This window comes from Ipomoea nil, unplaced genomic scaffold (genome assembly GCF_001879475.1).
Source record: "Ipomoea nil cultivar Tokyo-kokei standard unplaced genomic scaffold, Asagao_1.1 scaffold3030, whole genome shotgun sequence".
Lineage (NCBI taxonomy): Eukaryota > Viridiplantae > Streptophyta > Magnoliopsida > Solanales > Convolvulaceae > Ipomoea > Ipomoea nil.
Genome location: NW_017619458.1, coordinates 4866663 through 4891335, shown reverse-complemented (window position 1 = coordinate 4891335; position 24673 = coordinate 4866663). Strand labels below are relative to the sequence as shown.

Below are 24673 nucleotides of genomic sequence, written 5' to 3'. Positions count from 1 at the left end.
TTGGTTATTTCGGTGATAAAAAGCTTGGTTCAATTAACAGTTAAAACTTTGAAAACTTCAGTTAATTCGAATCAATTAACCGAATACACATCCCTATTTATGTGTAATTTACAAACTATCACATAAAAGCAAAAGTTATTAATTGCACACTATTAAATAATACTCCCTCCGTCCAATTTTGTGTCTAATTCGATTAACAAGACTTGACTGAAAGTATTTTTAATTTAAATTTTTATAATATTAAGTTTAGTATTAGTATACAAAATTTATATAATTAAGAAACTACACAAAAATACTATTAAATTAAAAAAAATTAAAAATGAGTAAAAAAATACTAAAAAAAATAACAAAGAAGAAAGAATTAATTTGACCAATAAATAATAAGTATGACAGATAAAATGAAATAGGGGAGTAACTGTGAATCTCTCGTCACCAATAAATAAATACGGAGTAGCTCGCTTTTGTCCAATTTTAAAAGACACAACATTTTCTAAAAGCAATTTTGAAATGTCATACATTTTATAAAGTTTCAATGTTCAAACTTGTAATATGTTACCTGTAAAAAGAATAAAGTACTAAACAAAGATGTTACAAAAAAGAATTACTCCGTAAAAAATTAAATAAAAGGAGAAATAATAACCCATAATAGACGCAGCTGAGTACTATAAGTTCCAAAGGCAAATTACAAAGAAATACAATCTCTCAACCTTCAAGTAAACCATTATACAGGTAATTTTAAATAATAATAATAATAATAATAATAATAATAATAATAATAATAATAATAATAATAATAATAATAATAATAAAAACCAGAGAGAGAGAGAGAGAGTTAAAAGCAAGCTACCAAAAAAAAAAAAAAAACAGAGAGAGAGAGAGTGAGAGAGCAACCACCTCATAGCTTGCGCAGAAGAGATGAGTACCCAAAATCCTAATCTATTCAGTGAAGATGATGAATGTACAACCAGCTTCATTTGTATTTTAGAATGTTGACAGCCTGCAACAAAATTCAAAAAATGGTCAGACAGATAAAAGAGTGTAGTAGATAGAGCAGTGTTGCAAAAATCGGCGCCTAGGCGCTAGGCGGTCGGCCACCTAAGTGCCCTAGGCACCCGCCTAGGCGCTCTAGGCGCCGATTAATCGCACTAGGCGCCCTAGGCGGTCCCCAAGCGCCTAGCGATTTTTTTCAACCTTGATAGAGTGTGATCATGTATGACTAAACAATCATGCTAAGCCATAAGTGTGACTGAAACTTCTTTTTTTTTTGGGGTGTACCAGGGTTTGCACTGTCGGACATAGCGACTAATCCTCTCGCTGAATTGTAAGTACCTTTAATGGGTGGGACAACTTACCTGGAGATTTAAGGCTATGATTGGAACATGAATGAGAAAACACAAGAGAAACAGTGACATGCAATTACCTTTCTTCATGAACCATTAACGGTAAAAAGCTGCATTGTATCCTGGCGCAAACAACTCAGCAGTCCGGAATTTAATGCATGTGTATACTTCACATCACGGATGGGATTTCTAGGAGCTTGGAGCCGCATAACATCCTTCAGAGATGGCAACTCTTGCAACACCAGCTCACTGGATGCTTCATCCCCGTAAGCAAATATAGGCTTTGTACCATCTCTTTCTATGATCGTAGACTTGGGGAACCGGATACCACTCACATTTGCGCAAGAAGATCCCACCTTGTGATAACCACTACCTGCTACCCTGTAGACAACATGAGAGCCTTGTACTGCCTGTTCCATGGGAGAAGCAGAGGGAGAAAGCATTGTTTGAGTAGCAGCGAAGTCGCCTGGCATTTCCACTTTAGGGCGGAATGAGGCAACAATGTCATTGGTTCTTGATGCATAAGCTAGAGAAATACAAACTCCTTGATCCTCTGATTCAGGAATAAGGTGCGGCCTTCAGTAAAAGATTACAAGTCATCAATACAATGACATAATAAAGAGATCATTGTTTTTATGCAACTTGCAATTCTTAGTACAGGATATATGGCACCTTTATATTTAAATCTTAAGAATAGTAGAAAAAACATATTCTGCTAACCAACTATAAAATAAAGGGAAAAGGGTCAAATAGGCTCCTAAACTTTACTCGAAAAGTCAATTAGGCCCCTAAGCTTTCAAAATGTGCAATTAAACTCATCAACGTGTTTTTTTGGTGCATTGAAGTCCAAAAACCAGTTAGTAACCTGTAATAGTAGGTGACTAGGGTTCCGGCAACCCTTCGATCAACTCCGGCGAGATTCCAGAGACAAACACCGGCGACTATCGAACAGTCGCCTTTGAAGAAGGAGACCAAAACTGGATCACCTTCTTCAACTCCGCAAGAAGGTGACCATATTTGGTTGCCTTCTGCTCCCTGGAAGTTGGTCGGATGGTCGCCGAAACCCTATGTGACCTGCTATTACAGGTCACTAACGGGTTTTTGGACTTCAATGCACCAAAATAAGATTGGTTTAATTGCTCCTTTTAAAAGTTTAAGGACCTGATTGACATTTCCAGTAAAGTTCCTATTTGACCCTTTTCCCTAAAATAAATTCTGGTTTCAGGTTTTCAAGCTTCAGCAGCTTGCAATGAATATACCAATTCAAAATGCCAAAATTATCTATACAACCACTACCAAATATAACATCCTAAGCACATTAAAGCTAACATAAAAAGGGAATCAAGTGCAAGAAAGAAAACATTTAAGTTAATTTAAAAAAAAAAAAAAAAAAAAAAAAAAAAGAAGTTACCTTTCCTCACTACAACCAAAGTTCCAATGACACAAGCCTACTGAAGACGCAGTTAGAATGCTTCTTCTCAAACCAGAACCCGTTACTGGATTACTTAAAACGGAGTGCACAGTATGAATAGGCTTGGCTGCTAATCCATTCATGGATTCCACCGGTTTCACAGTTTGACGCCTATCAAACTCCATTACCATACCATTCTGCAAAAATTTACACAATTACACCTTCAGTAAGTCAAAAAATCACAAAATTTTAAAAGCTTTCTCTGAGAAAATAAGTTAGGACCTGTAAACCAGCATAAACATAATAGGAATTGTTAACATCCCATGAACAAGACCAAGCCGCAGCCTGCACAACAAAGGTCATTGGAGAATATACTTAACAATTGGGAAAGCCATACTAAGTATTAAGAATGCTGCCTCATAAAATACATTATGCTAGCAAACTACTGATAACAGTATAAGTAATACCACAGCTTGCAAACAGTAACCAGAGTCCTTGAATCTTAAATTCTTAACAGAAAAGAAATCCACATCAAAAAGCTTACCAAAATTGAACATATGCACTCGTGTTTAAGAAAGAACAGGATGGGAAAATGCTAAAACAGAATCAAGATATAGTACTGAATATCATACTAGAGATTGAGGACCACTATCAACTGCTCTAGTGAATGTTGCAGAGTAGTACACTAGCTTAGAACAAGAAGCTTAGCAACTATAACCAAATACTCCCTCTGTCCCATTTTACCTATCCTATTTACTATTAATTGGTCAAACTGACTTTTTCTTCTTTGCTTATTTTCTTTAGTATTTTAAAAATATTTTTAAATTTTATTTTTTCTGTTTAATAGTACTTTTAATGTAGTTTCTAAATATATAAATTTTATATATTAATAATAAACTGAACATTATGAAAAATTGAATTAAAAATAACTTCAATCAAGCCTCGTTAACCAAACCAGACACAAAATGGGACGGAGGGAGTACCAAATTGTATAAGCCATAACACTTAAACAATCAAACTTGTTCTACAACCAAATAAAAGGCAAGAGATAGTACCGGTAAATCATACGTCAGAACTGTATTGTTGCTTTCTGTACTGAAACAAAAAACAAATAAGCAAAAGTAAGCCCATATATATTCTTTTAAGCTAGACATTTAAAGCGGAATGGGGGGATCACCTACCTAAGAACCGACAACTTCTTCCCCAAAGAAGCCACAAGCACAAGTCTGTCGTATGGTGATATGTGAAGGTCTTTGATAGCTTTTATGTTCAAAGGAAGCTGAATATCTTCCTTTTCATGATGAGATAACAAACTCATCTGTCAAAATCATGTTGAAGAAACCTGTTTACATCTATTAGGATTAAAAAAAAAACTGAAGAGGTTTGCATTTACAATCAAAAGGTGATGATTTACTTTTGTAAGCACATGAATTCCCCCCATTCCAGGAAGCCTTCTGGCAATTATGAGAATTTGACCAGAAACATCGACGTCAAAGAAGCGAGCACCTTCGATCCTCATCTCTTCCTGTAAAAGATGGAGCCATAATGTGAGAAACTGAACAAGTCAACAAACATAATAGGAATAAATGCATTCCAGCTTCCAAAAACAAAGACACATGCACGACATAAGTACCAAAAATCATATAAGAGGAAGAATGGCAGACCTTCAAGGAAAACCCATTGAAATATCCGCGCCAAGCATAGTTGCAACTATGCCCTACACATCACTACAAGCATTAGAACTCTGCTAAAATCTAGTCAAATGTTTGTCATAAAATGACTAAAAGAAAAAGTATTCCCAACAGATCCTTTTACCAGAAGTGTACAATTCTGATGGCCTGCTTTGCTTGTCTCTAGGCAAATAATCGGAATTAGTTCTCCTCTGCGAAGTCAAATTTGCAAATAAGAAATCTGCTAATCCTATTCAAATTTTCTCTAACCAAATTGATAAAGATGCACTATAAAATATAAATCATTACAAAATATGTTCATACTTCACAGTGTTGCATTAGCAATAGAAATGTAAATAACATTTGTAATATACCTTTCTTTCAGGATCCAAATAATTGACTTCCATGAAAACCAATGTACTCCATAGATTTTTTTTTTTTAAAGATGGAAAAGTACAAGTATAAAAAGGTTGATAAAATAGGCTTAACGATGTGAAGAATCACTAAACATATAAATCAGGTTCTGCATGCCTAAAAATACTGTACCCAAGTGAGGAAGATTTTAGGGTGCCTAAGGAGCAAGCAAGAACACGTCTAATGATGGTAAACCACACCTTGAACAACCTGTGCCAACACAAAGGTACTCTTCCTAACAGTAAAAAAGTGGAATATTGTAAATTTACTAGACAAGAAACATGCCTCCTTTAACTCGCGCACTTGCAATTGTAAATTTGCTTCCTTCCTTTCCCACTCAACTTCTTTCTTGCACAAATCTGAACACTGTAGCAAAGAGATTCAGTAACTTAAGATCTAACCAAATACAGAAAAACGTGAAGACTTAAGACTGGATTATAACAGTGCTTATATTTATGGCACTATTAACTGAAAAGCAACAATATGCTTAACTCAAGTTGACCTGACACACAAATAAGATGCAGTGAAAGGCAATTATAAAAATGTAAACAAGAACCAGAAAACATGTAGAAAACCTAAAAGTGTAAGTTGAGTTTGTTATGCCAGCGAACTGTAGCAGATGCCATGACAGACATCGAAACCAGAGTAGAGTTTTAATATGGATTACTCTATTAGATATTGAAGTTATCAGTAGTAAAGATGACACAAAGAACTTCTAGAAAGGAAAGCCCAAATTCATTCAAGTCGAAATATTTAGTGATTTATAAGTGATAGCCTCAAATCCTCACAGAATTCATAGCCTATGCTACCAGAAACAACTATACACAGTAAGAAATTTTATAAGGTTGAGTTGATTACATCAGTTTGTAGCACAAAGCTATTATTATAGAATATAAATCCATACGCATTAGAAACAAATTAGACCATCTCCACCAAATGATAAGTATAAGTTCTTTTTTTTTTTGATAAGTATAAGTTCTAAGCTTTAATTTTTCTCACCTTCTTCTCCAGTGAAGCACATTGAGCTTCAAGTGATTGAATTTTCTGAAAAATAAAAATAAATAAATAAAAGAGTTTGGATCAATTGTATATTATAAATCTCATCTGGTATTGTTATAAACTTATTAAAAAAGTTCATCCTATCAGATATCACCTTTTGTAGCTCTTCATCTACAACATGAAGTTGAGATGCATAAAGCAGTCGGACATCCTTCATTGTACATTTTTTATTGCATTGAGGACACTACAAAAAGGGAAAAGATGGGATGAAGTTGATGAACATAAGAAAGAAGGATTTATTTACAGACTCCACCAAGAAAAAAAGGAAATAATCAACCTTTCCGGAACTTTTTCTCTGTTGTAACCATTTCTTGATACAAGATATACCATATATGTGCCCACAAGGAAGACAACTGCAAATGAATCCATAAAACCAACATTAAAAATCAAATTGTAAAATTTAAGAGGATAGGGCATCTTAGACATGAGACATCAAGATTGAACTTCAATAGTAAAACAAGTTGTTAAGAAAATGCACAACTTTTTCACAGAGGATAAGCTGAATGTCTTCATTGATAAGTCATTGTACAAAACCAGATCTTTTTCACTTCATACAAACAATTTAAGCAATATAAGTAAATAAAGTTGGAGAAACAAAGTATAGAACGGACCAGATTTGATGGTTACCACCGTTAGACCAAGCCTCCATACAAATTGGACAAAACAAGCCATCAATGTCACTCCTACTCCACTCCTCTCCCCCACCGCCACTGCCGTCCACCACCTCACTGTTAATCACTGCCAATTTCTCGACCGGTTTCGCACCTTGAGCTCCTCCATCCTCAGCCATCGTCTCCATTATACTCTCGGAACCTTGAACATTAACCACCGCTTCTTGTGACGACGTCGTAGCCCCTCCATCGCCTTGTAAAACCCTACGCGGCATCAACCTCGAAGTATCCTGCTCTTCCTCCTCTCCTCCATCTGTTTCTTCTTCAGAATCTTCCTCCTCTTCCTCTTCTTCTTCTTCATCATCATCGTCTTCTTCGTCGTGATAGAGAAAACGCTCATCTTCCTCGTAGATGTCGTCGAATCCGGCTATAAAGGCCGGATCGAAACCGACCAACCTTCGGGGCATGGAACAAATGTGGATTGAAGCGCTTCACAGAGGTAAATGCATCGATTATCCCTGCGGCCTGCGGGGCTGCCGGGAATTTTAGAGTTGGCGACTTGGCGGGCTAATTGGTGAACCCGGATTTCAACTTTCGATAAATCACAGTAGTACTACACGTCATCATCACTAACCACTTGCGGGCTTACTTATTGATTTAGTGGACAGTATTTGGGAGAAGAGACCAAAGTTTGAATCTCGACAATCGTATTTGAGAATTATATTCAAAGTGGACAGATTCCTTAAGTCACCGTGATTTATATCTTCCGACAATGCTCTGTCGGAATGTGAGGAGCCCTTAGAGAAATATGGTGAAATTGGTCCCTTAAATTGAAGACACATTTTTTTAGTACTAGTCCCTCTATTACATACTTGATATATTAAATGCAAACACATATTAATTATGTACTCATAATATATTAACGGCAAGTTATATATATGCAGTTAACATATTATATACATTCAATTTATTTATAGACACATAATTTATTAATTGAACACACATAATATATTAAATGCATATCAAAGTTTACAATGCAATATGGACCATGAGCCATGATATAAACATTGGCAGTTTTTTACGGCAATTTATATCCTACACCACGGCGCGCGTTGCACTGTGCGCCCAGATGCAAAACGACGTCGTTTTTTTTTTTTTTTTTTTTTTAATTTCCCGCCCCAGTGTATGGCAGTTAATTTTTCTTTAAAAAAAAAAAAAAACTCATGTTCAAAAATGTACATAATGTTATACTAGAATACACATAATTGTATACATGAATGTACATAATTATATAACAAAATATACATACTCTTTTTAAAAGATAATACACATAATCTAACATAATACATAATAAACATAAACTTTTAACATAATACACATCAACTCTTAACATAATACACACAAATTTTCTGATTCAGATGTACAATTATATAAAAAGAATGTACATAATTGTATAAAAAATATACATAACTGTATGAACAAATATACATAATTGTATGAACAAATATACATAATTGTGTGAACAAATATACATAATCGCAGCAACTTCCTACCGCGCCTCCCAAAACGACGTCGTTTTGGAAGGCGCGCGGCGCACAGTGCTACGCGCGCCGTGGGGTAGAGTATAACGATTGGTTTTTTACATGTGACGCTCCATGGGCTTTGTTGGACATATTTTGGCACATATACTCCTAATTGGCAATTATTATGCCGTGCAATCGTGTGCACCATTCTTGGTGCACACAGTTGAAAACAACTTCGTTTAACAATATAGGAGTAACGGTACCATTAGTGGCACCGTTTAGCTCCACCAATCAATTTTTTTTTTAATTTTATTTATTATTAGTATAAAGCGTCAATCGAAGTTTTTTCCGCCATTTCCGACCTTTCGTCTACAACAAGCTTCACACACCCAACAGAGCTTCATCGCAATTGTTGCAATTTTCATCGACGATCTCTCGGTCTACTCGGAGTCAAAGTTGTTGCCTTCTTCATCGCATTGTCGCCGACTTCACCGTGATCGTGATTTGCTGCCCACTTTTCTCGCCATTTTATACAAAACTCTACTTCTTCTTCAGGTATTATGCATTTTATAGACTTATAGACCATTAACATGAAGATTCGGAATACATTTTTGTGTTTTTTGAGTAGGGTTTTGCAATGTGATTTTGGATTTTTAACGTTGATTTTATGAATATTATCAACAAGTAGTATAAATCTGAACATTATGAACACGTATTTAAATGATTTTGAATATAAAGAACAAAAGTCGTGGATATATAGTTCACAAATTGTAAATGTGGATTCAAACAATGTATGATTATTCCCAAACAAATACATAACAGTACTCTGTTTTTTTCTTGCTTTTGAAAGATCTGTGGACATATAGTTATGAAATTGTGGATGTGTAGCTTTATAATTGTGAATGTATAGTTTAATACTTCCGAATATATGAAAATATCATTCATGCCTTCTCTTTTGGTGCATTTGAAATATCTGTGAACATATAGTTATGAAATTGTGGATGTGTAGCTTTATAATTGAAAATGTATAGTTTAATACTTCTGAATATATGAAAATATCATGCATGCCTTATCTTTTGGTGCTTTTGAATGATCTGTGGACATATAGTTATGAAATTATGGATGGGGTAACTTTATAAATGTGAATTTATAGTTTAATACTTATGAATATATGAAAATATCATTCATGCTTTCTCTTTTGGTGCTTTTGAAAGATCTGTGTACATATAGTTATGTAATTTTGGATGTGTAGCTTTATAATTATGAATGTATAGCTTAATAGTTCTGCATGTATAACATTCTTATTTACAGAAATTGAGTGTGAACCTACACTAAAAGAAGTTCTTATAGAAACGAAAAGAAGAAAAGCAACAAGAGCAGTGTTGAATTCACAAGCTGCTGAGAGCTCTGACCCAAAAAATGATGAACAAAGACAGACAACATACCAAAGACAACGATTAAATAAAACCGTTGTCTTAAAAAAATAAAGAATGCGCAACGACAACGATTTTATAAAACCGTTGTCGTTGTAGTATTGTGTATTCAAGTGTTATTAAAGACAACATACAAATGACAACAGTTAAATACAACCGTTGTCTTTTAAAAAATAATAATGCGCAAAGACAACGATTTTTAAAAAACCGTTGTCTTTGTAGTGTTGTTTATTCAAGTACACTTTAACATATCAAAGACAACGATTAAATAAAACCGTTGTCTTTTTAAAAAACGCACATAGACAACGGTTTTTAAAAACCGTTGTCGTTGAAGTGTTGTCTTTTCTCAAATTGCACAAAGACAACACACTTATAACAACGGTTAAGTAAAAATCATTGTCTTTGACAAAAGTGTTGCATCAAAGACAACGATTTTGGACCAAACTGTTGTCTTTTATACAAAAGACAACACTTTTGTTAAAAACTGTTGTCTTTCTAGTGTTGTCTATGTGCATTTTTCTTGTAGTGATCTCTTCTCCTCCTTTTTACGCCAATTTATTTTCGAATTTCTTTCCTTCATTCAAAACTTTATCCCAATCAGACTTCATCTCATATTAATTTCGGAATTCCTCCTTCATTTAATTTTGAAACTTCATCTCATATCTCGGCCCTTTAATCAATTTTACCTATTTTAAAACCACTTCACCTATACGGATTATTGGTTAATATTTTATTCTTTTTGATGTACTCCTTTTCTTCCACAAATACTTGATCTTCAAGATGTCTTCATGCAATGCCATCATCTTCTCCAAATTACGTCTTCTTCTTCTTCTTTCGAATTAATTCTTGTGAACTTTCATATGCATACATCTTGCTCGAATTTTACATGGAATTTCCTTTTGGTCTTTGACACGAAAAACTTATACCACTAAAAATTAAAATTGGGGACCTAAAATACAATTTGACATATCAAAATCTATTACAATTTATTCTCAACACACTTATACAGAGTTATTTTCACTTTTGGTCTCACGAGTATGGAATCATTTCCATATTTGGTCCCCGACTATTTAATCTCCAGAGTTAGTCCTACGACTTTTAAATCCTTGCCACATTGGTTCCCGACTATTAAAATTTTCATATTTGATCTCATGACTTTTAAATCCTTGCCACATATGCTCCCCGACTATTATAATTTTCAGATTTATTTGGTCCCAAGACTTTTAAATCATTGCCACATTTGGCGATTCAACCTAAATTTTAGTTATCGATTATAAATTTCAAGCAAGTGAATTATCTTAACGGTAAAATTATTTTTTTTCCTAATACTTTTTTCATGAACTTATATTTTTCCTCCCAAATCACCACTTTCTTCGTTTTTCTCCAATGAGACTAAATAAAGTTATAAACTATATATTTTATCAACTTTATAAGTTAATATGGTGTTGAATTAATGATATTATGATTACAGAATACAAATATTATATACAAACTTTAATAATGTTAAAATCTAAGTTAAATAAATTAAAAGTATATTACAAATTTAAATTTAGAAACACTAAATATTTTGTAAAAAAAATACAATTTATTTAATTAGAAGGGAGATTAGTTGTTAATTTTGGATTAGAGAATCACCTGATCAAATCTGAAAATTTTAATAGTCAAGGACTAAATGTGGCAAAGATTTAAAATTATGGGACCAAATTTAAAAATTTTAATAGTTGGGGACCAAATGTGATAAGGATTTAAAAGTAGTTGGACAAAATCTAAAAAGATGAAATTTCAATTTTGGTCATATGACTATAGGAGTCTTGTTAATTTCAGTCATTGACTTTTAAAAGTGTCAATTTAGTACATTAACTATGCAATTATTGTCCATTTTGGTCACTCCGGCCAAATTACCGACTAAATTTCACCGGAAAATTTTAATTGTTAAAATAATGAGGGTATTTTGATCATTTCACGTCTCTTTTCTTCTTCCCAGGCGAGTCCATCCATTCCTCTCCTGTTTCCAGTGAATGCAATGAACTAAGATGATGGGGTAAGGAGGCTTGATGATATTAAAGATAGGGTTTAGAGGGAGAAAGAACGCCAGAAACGGGAGAGAAAGAGATGGACCACCGGAGAAGAAGAAAAGAGGCGTGAAACGACCAAAATACCCTCATTATTTTAACTATTAAAATTTTTCGGCGAAATTTGATCGGCAATTTGGCCGGAGTGACTAAAATTGACAAAAATTGTATAGTTAAGGTACTAAATTGACACTTTTGAAAGTCAGGGACTGAAATTAACAAGACCCCTATAGTCATATGACCAAAATTGAAATTTCCTCAATCTAAAAATTTTAGTCAAGATCCAAATACGACAATAATTTAAAAGTCATGGGATCAAATTTAAAAATTTTAATAGTCATGGACCAAACGTGAAAATAGTCTCATACTCGTGAGACCGAAAGTAAAAATAACTCATAGCATTTTGGCATCAAAATATTTTAGCATTTTGACATGAAAAACACTGATTTTTTTAAAAAAATATTTTTTTTTAAAATTTTTTGTTTTTGTTTTTGTTTTTTTTTTTGTTTTTTTGTTTTTGTCAAAACACGGCTTTACCGTACCAAACAAATCCATTTGAATTATTACAATTTAACTTGCTCATCAATCAACACATAGTATGAACGTTTAACCAAATCTATGACTTTCTACCCAAAATCACAAGTTTATGTCACTGGTCTACAAGATTTTTGACAACTAATGTAAAAAACATGAACTCATTAAGAACTCGAATCATAACAATTATAGATACAAACATCACATAATATAATCCACCTTGAAACCTGGCTTTCTGATTTCTTAAAGTTTCCAGTATATGCGCAGTCTATGCAACACCCCAGCAACCACTGCCCAGAAAGTAATCTCTGCGAAGATTACATACAGCAGTGTTCCCACTCTTTCAGACTTCCATACATCAAAAAATACATGTTTTTGAATCCAGTGCACCTGAACAAGAATTAGCATCATAGAATAAAGATCAATAACAGCTTAAATTAAATATGCCAATCAAAAAGACATTCACTCCACACTCAGCTCGTTCAAGTTTTTAGTTGAGGTAAGAGAAAATAGCAATTTTGGTCCCACGAAAATTATCAAAATGATTGTTTTGGAGGAGCAAATACCAATTTTGATCCCATGACTGTCATGAGTATTAGTAAAATGACAGTTTTGGTCCACATGTTTAATTTTTACTAATTTTTATCCACGATTATTGTTTTAGTACCAATTTTCATCCACAACTATTGTTTTAGTGCCAAAACGCATCATGCCGGTCACCCTTTAATTTCGTTTAATACATGCCGAAATATGAAATTATTAAGGGTATTTTCGTCCTTTTCAAATTAAGATCCCAATTTGGGCATGAATAAAGGGATCTAAGCCCTAAGATTTATCTCAATTCGCAGTTCTCCTCCTCAAATTAAGGTAGGATGAGGAGGAGAACAACGAACTGGGATCAATCTTAGGGCTTAAATCCATTTATTCATGCTCAAATTGAAATCTTAAGTTGAAAAGGACAAAAATTCCCTTAAAATTTTTAGATTTCGGCATGTCTTAAAATGGAGGGAGGACTGGCGTGATGAATTTTGATACTAAAATAATAGTCGTGGATGAAAATTGATACTAAAACAATAGTCGTGGATGAAAATTGGTAGGAATTAAACGTATGGACCAAAACCATCATTTTGCTAATAGTCGTGGGACCAAAATTGGTATTTGCTCGTTTTGGAGCAAAATGAGTTTTGGTCCACCTGTTTAATTCCTACCAATTTTCACTCACGACTATTGTTTTAATACCAAATTTCATCCACGACTATTGTTTTAGTGCCAAAATTCATTAGGTTGGTCACCTTTCGTTTAAGACATGCCGAAATATGAAATTATTAAGAGTATTTTTGACCATAATTAAGATCCCAATTTGAGCATGAATAAAGGGATTTAAGTCATAAGATCTATCTCAATTCGCAATTTTGCTCCTCAAATTAAGGTAGGATGAGGATGAGAACTGCAAATTAGGATCGATCTTAGAGCTTAAATCCCTTTATTCATGCTCAAATTGGAATCTTAAGTTGAAAAAGGACGAAAGTGCCTTTAAAATTTTTAGATTTCGGCATGTCTTAAATGGAGGGGTGACCGGCGTGACGAATTTTGGTATTAAAAATAGTAGTCGTCGTGAATTAAAATTGGTAGTAATTAAACATGTTGAGCAAAACCGTCATTTTGCTAATACTCGTGGGATCAAAATTGGTATTTGCTCAACACGTATTTGTTGGGCGGAGGTAGGCGAATGACCAAATCCAGCACCCCAACTCTTTAAAATGTGATACTATAAGGAAATAACTTTGTGCATTCGTTACAAAATACAAATTATAACTTTTGACGTAGTGGTAATATTAGGCTATAAGATACTTACAAGAGTCTTGTCGGGATTCTCGTAGTACCATCCATTGATGAAGCCTGCAAAGATGCCTTGTGCACCCATCACGAATATTAGCATGGCGTTCATGCCTATCCATTCCAGGAACAGGAATGGCATCCGGTATCCCCAAACATCAATCTGCAGTTTGATCATTATTTTTTAACATATGTAAGGATATATCACAAGTCACTTGCATACAAATGGTGAAAGATAACACCAGCAAAAAAAAAAGAATAATGTTTCCCAAATTTCGTTTTACCAGTATGTAGAATGCAGAGAATACAATCCCAGCTGCACCAGCAGTGAAACAAACATAACTGAAGCTGTACAGCTGCTTGTTAATTGGGATAGCTGCAGAATCAGTTGAGAAGATGCTGACGCTGATGTTATTATTATTACAGTATTATTATTCTTTTACGGGCCATTTGATTGGAAGGAAGAAATTAGGAGAAAAAAATTGTAATTTGGTAGGAAAAGAATAAGGTGAGAATGAAATAGGAATTTAAATTACATTATTTAGTAGAGAGGAATAAAATTATTGGAAATGAGTAGTATAAAGACTAAAATGTCTGTGTAATAATATTATTAATAATAATCAAGGGTAAAAAAAGTCATTTTTTTTTTCTTTTTTTCCTTTCCTTTCCTATTGAATGACAATTCATATGGAGGAGGATATGAATTGCAATTCAACAAAATGAGGGAATTGCAATTCGGTGGCATTGCAATTCCCTCAAACCAAACACTGTAATTCGGATGACCAAAGAATTATGCTGTAATTGAATTGCAACTACATCTGACTAAACAACCCATTTGGAAAGAAGAATTATGCTGTAATTGAATTGCAACTACATCCGACCAAACAACCCATTTAGAGTTTTTCCATTTTTATCCCATGACTATGGACCCATTTCAACATTTGGTTTATGACTATTAATTTTCTCACATTTAATCCCAGAACTTTTAAATCATTGACACATTTGATCCTTCCAATCTAATTTCCAGTCGCAGGTGATGAAACTTTAGGCAAGTGACTTATAAGGCAAAATTGTCATTTTTAATTATTTTTTCCTTAAACTTCTTGGGAGGGTGACCGACAATTTTGCTTTTCAAGACAAGTCACTTGCCTAAAATTTGTTCACCGAAAACAAAGAATTAGGTTGGAAGAATCAAATGTGATAATGATTTAAAATTCATGAAATCATATGCAAAAATTAATACTCGGGGACTAAACGTGGATAGTCGTAGGACCAAAAGTGAAATTTTATTTTTAATTTTTATTGAATTGATCTTTCAAATTAAAAAATTAAAGAAAAAACCAAAATAGAAGATTCTTGCCATCAGTGAAATGGAGAATAATGGCTAGGATGAAGAAGCAAAACCCCATTGACAGCCATTGCTTGAGCCTCTCAGCATGACCCTGCAAGTTCAACCATCTAATCTTTTTTCAGGCTCTGTGGACAAATCTGGTAAAAATTCTTAAAAGTTTTTATTATAAGCAGTACGTATATAACCTTGAAGTGAATCAAGACATGCCCGTAATGGATGCCAATTGTCCCAGACATGATAGCAGAAACCGAACTAAAAACAAAACAAGAAACTCAAAGGTGAAAAAACAACAAAATTTTCATAGTTATTCAGAGCAACTATTACTATGATAATTTCTTGAGTTTATTTGCCATGAATACCTTAGCAGGCCTTCAGGTTCAAAGGGAGCATGGCACCAGCTAGCAGCATCAACGCGAAATGGACCAGAATTCGGAGAGCTAAACGTGCATGCCTGCATTACAATTCAAGAAAAATAATAAACTTCGGTCCGTTGATTTGGTAACCACGAGTTTACAAAGTTACAAGTTTGACTCCCATTAAAGCGGGCCTTCTTGGTTTAAGACGGTCAACTATTAACAACCTAATCTGGTTTATTGCTTGTGATCATTTGCCGGCTAAGATAACAATGCGGGTTTACCCAGTATATATATATATATATATATATATATATATATATATATATATATATATATATATTCTCGGGTAATGACTGTAGGTCTATTGGCCAAATAATAAACCTTGGTTAGACTATTGACTTGGTAATTATAAGGTTACAAGTTCGTTTGACTCCCAACAGGTGCTACCTATTGGCCTTCTTCGTTTGAACATGTGAACTATGAACAACCTAAACTAATTTACCTCCTTATGAGCTTTGCTAGCTAGGGTCACAAGATGAGATTTACCTTTATACACTCTCAAGTAGTAAGTGTGAGTTTGCTCAAAAAGTATAAACTAGCTTTCAATAGCTTAAACTCTGATTCTGTGACTATCAATTTGTTGTTAAAGTATGAAATAAATATACATTCTTGGATAGTGACTGTTGGTCTCTATAGCTTAAACTTTGATTCTGTGATTGTCAATTTGTTGTTCAAGTTTGGCAGAGGCCGGTAAAAGTTAAGTCTATACCTAATACCCGATGGCTAAGGATTGTTGGACGGAGGCCGGTAAAGGACTTAAAAGGCCAAGTCCCTTCTCGAAAATGTGATGTCGATCTGTAAGGAAATAAAGTTGATTCTTCACTATTAATTATAGCTTTTAAGTAAGCGCTTGATCTTAATAAGTAGTATCAGAACCAAGTCACGGATTCGAGTACTAACGATAGCCATTTGATCCTAACAGTTCAAGTATGAACTAACTGACCTTTAAGCGCTGCCAGACAGGGTATTGGTAGAGATGATTGATGCCCCAAACTTGACGATCCACATGGCCTACTGCATTGCAGGCAGGGCCTAAATGGCCTCTCATCCCACATTTCACCTGAAAAGTTTAGGCAAAAACACCTTCATTTTTTGTTCGATTTAATTTAAGGAAATGAATGGTATGATGTTTCTGCAACTGTTCATCAATATAATGTTGCAGGCTTCTATGTACCGTGAATTGTTGTCGTTTGCCTTCCTGATCCACCACCACAAAGCTCCAGTCAGGAACGAACACAGAGTATGTGGTGACCATATATATCACAAATGCAATGAATCCTCCAAGCCTGAAAGTTGAAGATAAAAATATATAGAGCTCAACTGTTAATATAGTCATTAATTTTTAATTTTAATTAATTTGATTTTTGAATTGTTTAGAATTTCGTCAATTAAATCTTTTTAGGAACCAAAATGATGATTTTTACATTTTTAAAATTTTGTTAATTTGGTCTCTGAAAGGGTTTAATTGAGAAATTTTAAACAATTAGATAATCAAATTGGTTGAAATTGAAAACTAATGACTACATTGACAATTAAGAAACAATAGAGGGACTAAAATGTTGATTTCTCAAATATATATTATGCTTTGGATAAAAATTTGAAGTTGAATGTATTAAATTTGAAATATTTGGTGTCAAAGTATGTATTATATTTGTTACATCATTTGGCGTATGAGTTTCACTTTTTTGTTACATTTGGTCATTCTGGCTAAAGTTTTTTTTTTTTTTTTTTTTTTTTTTTTTGAAAAGGTCAAAATGCGTCACATTTTTAATTTGGAACCATACATTTTCTCCCTAAAAATGTCAAGGTGTTCAAACCAATATAGTTTTGAAATGGAAATGTGATAACTTATTGTTTTCTACAAAAACATTGATCAAAAGGATTAAATAAAAAAAAATAAATGAAAGTTGTGCAACAAATGTGGTAGAAATAATAAGTCATGACCAAATTTGAAAATGACCTAATAATCATGGAATTAAAAGTATAAAAGTTCTATCAAAATTTTAGGAATAATGTTTAAATAGGACACCGAATTATACGCGAAAATACAATTGCTGAGAAATCCAACTAAAAAAATTGCAATCATTCAAAGTCATGCAATTAAGTCAAAACTGACTTGTTCTACTGGTATCCGTGGGCCGTGGCGGTTACCTTGAGGTAACTGCTACTTCAACTGATACCAACAGAATATATTAATTTTGATTTAATTGTATGATTTTAAATTATTCAGGAATCCAATTGTAATTTTTTTGAATTGGATGTTCCAATTACATTTTTGTATGCAGTTCGGTGTACTATGACATTTCTACTAATGATTTAGCTTACCATTGCCATTTGTATGCTGTAAAAATGGAGAATTTGGCTGCAGGGTTGAGGGTGGCTGGTCTCAGTTTTGTGGTTAGGATCTCTATTAGAGCTACAATGAGGTATACAAGCGCAATTCTCTGCTTGCATAAAGACAAGGTGAAAAACAAAACATATGTATTATATATTTTCATACATTAATTTTCTCAAAAGATTTTTCAAATAATTAAGGATAAAGAAGATAGGGATCACCTGGAGGATGCCACACCATCTGATATGCTTCATGTCGACTCCATAAGACAGGTCATCTGGTGCATGGGAGTACCCTCCTGCATTAATCACACATACCCACCTTAGGATAGCAAAACATGTGATAAAAATCACATAGTAACTTTCTATGGTATCAATCGACACTAATATTGTTAGTACCAAGTATAATAGGTATACTATACTTAATTGTGTCGGATATTATTAGCATTAGTGAGAATGATATCCGGTACAATCATATATATTATACTTGGTTGTGTTGAATATAGTATGTATATTAATAATAAATGTGCAGTCTAATTATCAATTTAAACTATGAAAAATGACATTTTTGGTTCTTGAGTTATACTCGTATTGATGACTCAATCCCTCATTTATGACCGTATCCATTTTTACCCCTCAGTCCTTGGTGAATTTCTCTCACAAAAGCAACCTGGAAATTTTGACATTTTCTTGTATCTCAAAAGTTATGGTTTGGTTACCCTTGTTGCTTAGTAAGGAAAATTAAAAACTTTGAGGATAGTATATTTCACATGTCTGAAGACGGTAATCAAATGTTCTATTGTTTGTACTGAGTCTCAAGTTCATTATACGAGACTCAAATTCCTAATAAGTCATTGGCGGTTATTGAAATGCTTTTGGAGTTGATAACCTTGAAATAGGAGGCTGCAAAGTGAAAAATAATGTTGCGAATGAAAGTGGTTTCAGTATAAGAATGAGAATAAGATGCGAATTTTCTACTTCAATTTTAAATGGGGTTTGAGTTTTTCATCAGGTTGAGACGGATTCCTAACGTCGAGGATCAAACATGACACTTCGTTCATTACTGAGGGACTGAATCTGAACTTGGGTACGGTATAACTCAGGAACTAAAGATGCAAATTTTCCTTTAAACTATACTTGAATTTAGTATTATAGCCAATCGATCAACACCATAAAATTTTTTTAATATATATACCTTGGAGTAAAACTCCCCAAAAGAGAAGCTTCAAAGTCCTGAGGATCACTTTTCTAATTGCATAGCTGACCTTAGGAATTCTCTGAAACATTAACAATGGTAGCATGTTAGAGTATATATAAAGATTTTCATATTTTAAGAAAATCAGATTGTCCATGTGCGAAATGCATGCATACTCATTCACCTTATAAATTAACTTTATTAATCCTTTATATAATAAAGCTATATGGTTTGAGAAATATTTAATATTACAATTAATGCCACAACATCCTTTATTATTAAAAAAAAAACACAACATTTAAAAAATAAAATAGCTATATATTATATAATCATATAAAAATATACTTTTGAAAAATAAAATAGCTATATATTATATAATCATATAAAAAATGTGTTCAATTAGAGTTTAAATTTCCATATACAAAATTTGAAATTTGCTTTCCAAATGTAATTATCTTAGTTATTATTCGTATTGTGAAAATTATAATATAGATGAAATACAATTAAGAATAAGTTTATTTGAATATACACATAATTAGAGATTATATTAACCTTACAAAATTTTAATTTTAATTTTAATTGTAATTTTGTATTCTATAAAAATAATAAATACTTGACCAATGGAAGCTCAAAAATATTTTTATATTAAATAATTTAAAATATTTTAGTTTTTCTATTTTTCATTTATATTTATAATAACATAATTTTTTCCCGTGCATCGCGCGGGTGAATTACTAGTTAATATAAATAGTCATATATTGTTTTCAACCATTAAACCAAAGATGAGGTTATAATAATAAGTTAGATGAGTCAATAATATTACTAATCTCCACACTTTAGCTAGGTATAATCCCCACACTGTCGCTGTCAAGATTCAAACCTTGATCTATTTTCTCAAATACGGACAACTGAACCAGTGAACTAGTGCAGACAATAATATTATGTACTAATCTCGACTTGAGCATTATTTTATATTATTTACTTAATTTATCTTTTATTTTGATTTTTGGTTATATAATGTCTAGAAAAGAAAAGAAGATGATCTACCTTTAGGGCAAGGGCAATTGCAACCCCAACAATGAAGAGGAAAAATGGCATAACAAAATCAGCCAAGGTGCATCCATTCCATGGAGAATGATCAATTCGGGCATATGCTCCTCCGCCATCATCAACCAATATCATCAACTAAAATGTTTTCAATATCAGTGCCAAAGAAAAAGTAATCATCATCAATCATATCAAGAATCATCATTGCAAATATAATTTCCTCATAATCAAAAGTGTTAGGTGTAGGCTGATGAAGGACCAAATTCAACAGTAACCTCTCAAAAATGTAATTGTATATAAAAAAAATAAAGTTATGCCTTCGCGAGCTATAGCTTTTGGCGTATCAGGTCATGGGCCTCGACTATGTAGTTAAGACTAGTGCGTGGGGGGGGGGGGGGGGGGGGGGGCAGCATCAGTTAATTAAGATTGAGAGGTGCTAGGAGGGGAATTGTTACGTTGGGTGGAAGGCGGTGAAAGGGACAAGTCCAGTAATTGGTGGCTATGAGATTGTTGGACGGAAGCCGGTGAAAAGGCTAAGTTTGGCAATTGGCTAGGGGAATATTGTTGGGCGGAGGCGGGTGAAGGGCCAAGTCCAGCACCTTAACCTTCACTGTGAACTATAACTTTTGGCATATAGAGTAATAAGCGTTTGATCTTAATAAAAAAGTGTCACTTAATAAAAATATACCATCAATTTTCTCATAATCAAAAGTGTTACTCATTAAAAATATACCGTCAATAAAAGCAAAAAACTAAGTAAGATAAACCATACCACTATGGTGAGGCCTCTAAATGCGTCCAAGGTTGCAATCCTCTTGGCTTTCTGCTTAACCAATGGCTGCTGCTCCTCCTCCTTGTTCTCCAACTCTTCTTTAACTCTTCCCTTAAGCTCATGTCCATGGCCACCGCCGCCACCGCCTTCTTTCATGCCATGGGGATTGTTAATTGGTTCCTCAGTGATAGATTGTGAGTGTTTAGCTAAGCCTTCTTCCAACTTCTTTGGGTCCTCCATTGTTACAATGCCAAGTTGCTTAGCTAGTTCTTAGCTAAACTTGGCATATATTGTATAGTCCGTATAAATTAAAGTTTATATGCACAGCTAATTAAATAATGATTCCATTGAACCCATACCCTAAAAGATAAATAATGGGACAAAGATGAAGTCAAACGCCGGCCATGGACTGGCGGATAGGACCATATATGATCCGTGGAACGAATTGAATTATAAATTGGATTGTCGCTAAATTAAATAAATAATAAATAACAACAAGAACAATAATAGGGAGTATTGCTTAAAATTGTTGGGGAATGATAATTTAATGGTCCAACACAATAGTCCAATTGAAATTTAAATTTATCAAATATTTTTGGTTGTCCAGTCAAATATCTCGATTAACAAGAGATATGACAAAATAGTTTAATTTTGTTCAAGACACTTGTTATATCTAAACTTATAAAACACACCCCAGATCATATAGTGAGGCAAATTATAGTCCACACAGTGTTGTATGGACCATAACAAAAAGTATATTTTTAATATATTAAAGGAAAAATTGTAAAGAATACCCCTCTATAATATGCCAATTATCAATGTCACTCTTGAATTATGAGTGGTGTAAATGTTGCCCCTCAATTATCAAAATGGTGCACAAATAGCCCCTCCCGTAACGGATCTGTGGTTCCCCACCGCTGTCCATCGTTGGTACTTCGAATCGAGGGAGAGAAAATACAACTAAATTACATATTTACTCCGACTTAACGGTGTCGTACACTAACGGAGAACTACATGTCCGTTACGGGAGGGGCTATATGTGCACCGTTTTGATAATTGAAGGACAACATTTACACCACTCATAATTCAGGGGTGACATTGATAATTGACATATTATAGAGGGGCATTTTTTATGATTTACATTATTTGTGTATTGAATGTACATTACACAAAATAATGTATTTTCAATACTCAAATAATGTACTTTTCTTGAATATAATATACATTATTAATATACTAAAAGTACATTATTTTTGTACTAAATATACATTATTTTATAATATACAAAATATGGTCCACAGAGCTTGTGTGGACCATAGTCCACACAATAATGATCGATATAGTGGAGTATGTAAGAAATTGGATTGTACTCCGTAGTACATTTGAGTTATTGTCACTTTTTGTTCATCGACTATTATTTAATTGCTTTCTACATTTTTTATTTTTTGGTGTCAACCACACCATTGCTTTCTACATTTGGTTCTTAAATATTAATTTTATCACATTTGATGCATAAGTATACTTTTGTTCCCACATTTAATCCTACCGATCAAATCTTTGACAACTACTTGCCAAAAAAAAAAAATATAAATTTCTCTCATCCAGGTTGCTAAAATGAAAAAATCATCCATTCAAATCTAAATGCACAATACGTACTATTACTAAAATTTTCCATTATAGCAATTTTGGATGAGAGAATATATATATATATATATAGAGTGCTACTGACTCTATTACAATGTATTGATGTAGTATCTGTTTATAGAATACTTTCTCAACCGCACAAAGAGTCAACGCAACCTTCACTGATGCTCGAACCCACAAACTCTCACATAGAGAAGCAACTTGGTGCCACTTGACCACAAGGTTCAAGTAATTGCCTGAGATTTGACCGGCAAGATTAAATGTGACAACAAAAAACATATTTGTACACTAAATGTGGATGTGTAATAGTCAAAAAAAAAATAATAAAAAACAAATGTAAGAAGTAATCAGAGTACTAACATGGCGTTTGGTTGGAGGGATTTTAAATTCCCTTCCCACTTAATTCCCACCTAATTTCAAAGACCGTTAAATTCCGTAGTTTGGTTGGAGGGAATTACAATTCCCCCATTTTTATGGAATTAAAATCCCATGTCCCCCCGGGTTTTAATTCCTGGGAAAAAAAGATAGTGATGAGTCAAAATTACCCCTTCCTTTTTTAACCTAAAATTAATGTCTAACAACAATAATGAACATTTTTGACTTTATATTACTTATTCCCTTTCAATTCCCATGTATACCAAACATTGGAATTGAAATTCCCAGTAATTCTATTCCTGTCAACCAAACACTGGAATTTAAATTCCCACTTTATTCCAAGTAATTCAACTCCCATGGAATTACAATTCCTTTCCCACATAATTCCCCCCTCCAACCAAACGCCCTGTAATAGTATGTACATCCTGTATCCAGACATGATTGGCTATATAAAAACATAAAAGCATATAAAAATAGAGGGTTTCTAATGCTATTCTTATCCGTGCAATACTCTCACTTTCAAAAGTAAATTCTACTCACACATAACTAAATTTACAATTCATTTACTATTCTCACTAAATCCCTATAAATCCAATTAGCTTTAAAAAATAGTCTCAATTTCACATCACTTTAAAAATTAATATATATAACATTAAATATTAACCAAAATGCCAAGACCTTGTGGTCTAGTGGCACCAAGGTTGGATTCCCATATGAGAGGTCGTGGGATTGAGCCTCAATGGGGGCAACATTGACTCTTTGTGCTTCATTAGGTTGGGAAAGTAGTTTATGAACACATACTACATTATAATAGAGCCAGTAGCATTTAATAAATTCAAAGGTACACGTGGGGCAGCAAAAGCTACCATTAGCAAGCTTGCTAACCGTGTGTACATAAAAAAATTATTATTTTATTCCACATCATTTAGCAAGTGATGTTGGATGGAATGAGGACAACCTAACATTTAAAGACAGGGGAATCCATTTTATACATACAAAAATGAGTTAATTATCGAAATGGTCTCTTGACTATAGCAAAATTATCGATTTGGTCCAAGACTATTTTTTGACCAATTAAATCCCTCAATTTTAAAAATCTTAACCAATTACCTAGGCAGCTGGTCGGCTAGGCAGCCGACTAGGCTTCTTAGGCGCCATCAAAACCGCCTAGTCGGCCAATTAGCTATTGTTTCATTCTTTTTTAAATGGGTTATTTTACTCAAAACGACATTGTTTTGAGTGAAATAACCCTAAATTGCTTAAACTCTATATGTTTTTAAGTTAATATTTAATATTTTAGTATTAACTATTAAAATATTAAATAATTAATAATTATCAAGTCTTAAAAATTTTAAAAAATTTTAAAAATAAATAAAAAATAAAATAAAAAATACACGGGCGCCTTGGCGCTAGGCTCCCCCGAGTGCCTGAGGATTGCCTAGCTATTTTTTCAACCATGTATATAAGTATACAATTATTATTATTATTATTATTATTATTATTATTATTATTATTATTATAATATATATATATATATATATATATATATATATTAACTACCGCCATCCACGTGTCCACATGCTTGCTTGAGTCGTACGCCCACATTCCTCGCACGCCAGGCACGTCATCCTCCCCA

The 24673-nt window shown here is 33.3% G+C and overlaps 2 protein-coding genes across 3 annotated transcripts; both read right to left on the bottom strand.

The window, feature by feature from the left end:
• Window positions 1-824: 824 nt before the first annotated feature.
• Window positions 825-7121, bottom strand: LOC109163459 (E3 ubiquitin-protein ligase RFWD3). Of its 2 annotated transcripts, XR_002051275.1 has the most exons (15): window positions 6506-7121; window positions 6172-6247; window positions 5989-6078; window positions 5835-5879; window positions 5121-5201; window positions 4567-4633; window positions 4416-4468; window positions 4166-4276; window positions 3933-4069; window positions 3807-3846; window positions 3034-3096; window positions 2752-2948; window positions 1421-1916; window positions 892-997; window positions 825-843 (listed from the first exon to the last, which is right to left on the bottom strand). XR_002051275.1 is itself a non-coding variant. In XM_019312204.1 (14 exons), exons 1-13 carry the CDS (start codon window positions 6970-6972, stop codon window positions 1427-1429), a joined length of 1917 nt encoding a protein of 638 aa, XP_019167749.1. In that variant the 5' UTR covers window positions 6973-7121; the 3' UTR covers window positions 850-997; window positions 1421-1426. The 2 variants fall into 2 exon arrangements, 1 of the variants encoding a protein (XP_019167749.1); XM_019312204.1 differs by lacking the exon at window positions 825-843 and having other exon boundaries at window positions 850-997.
• Window positions 7122-12072: 4951 nt separating this feature from the next.
• Window positions 12073-21306, bottom strand: LOC109163496 (heparan-alpha-glucosaminide N-acetyltransferase-like). Its single transcript, XM_019312245.1, has 13 exons — window positions 21019-21306; window positions 20247-20384; window positions 19200-19281; window positions 18227-18303; window positions 17996-18114; window positions 16845-16956; window positions 16614-16730; window positions 15614-15705; window positions 15440-15506; window positions 15264-15345; window positions 14188-14279; window positions 13923-14066; window positions 12073-12457 (listed from the first exon to the last, which is right to left on the bottom strand). The coding sequence occupies exons 1-13, from the start codon at window positions 21256-21258 to the stop codon at window positions 12311-12313; spliced, it is 1509 nt and encodes a 502-aa protein (XP_019167790.1). The 5' UTR covers window positions 21259-21306; the 3' UTR covers window positions 12073-12310.
• Between the last annotated feature and the right edge of the window lie 3367 nt (window positions 21307-24673).

What these genes read in the sequence shown, in the direction of transcription:
- LOC109163459 (XM_019312204.1), bottom strand. Translation starts at nt 6,972, where the DNA reads ATGCCCCGAAGGTTGGTCGGTTTCGATCCGGCCTTTATAGCCGGATTC. An exon ending in AAGTGCGCGAGTTAAAGGAG is followed by an intron (nt 4,634 to 5,120) that starts GCATGTTTCTTG and finishes TTGACTTCGCAG; the next exon opens with AGGAGAACTAATTCCGATTA. An exon ending in ATCAGAATTGTACACTTCTG is followed by an intron (nt 4,469 to 4,566) that starts GTAAAAGGATCT and finishes AGTGATGTGTAG; the next exon opens with GGCATAGTTGCAACTATGCT.
- LOC109163496 (XM_019312245.1), bottom strand. Translation starts at nt 21,258, where the DNA reads ATGGAGGACCCAAAGAAGTTGGAAGAAGGCTTAGCTAAACACTCACAA. An exon ending in CAATTGCCCTTGCCCTAAAG is followed by an intron (nt 19,282 to 20,246) that starts GTAGATCATCTT and finishes TTAATGTTTCAG; the next exon opens with AGAATTCCTAAGGTCAGCTA. An exon ending in TCTCTGCATTCTACATACTG is followed by an intron (nt 14,067 to 14,187) that starts GTAAAACGAAAT and finishes ATCAAACTGCAG; the next exon opens with ATTGATGTTTGGGGATACCG.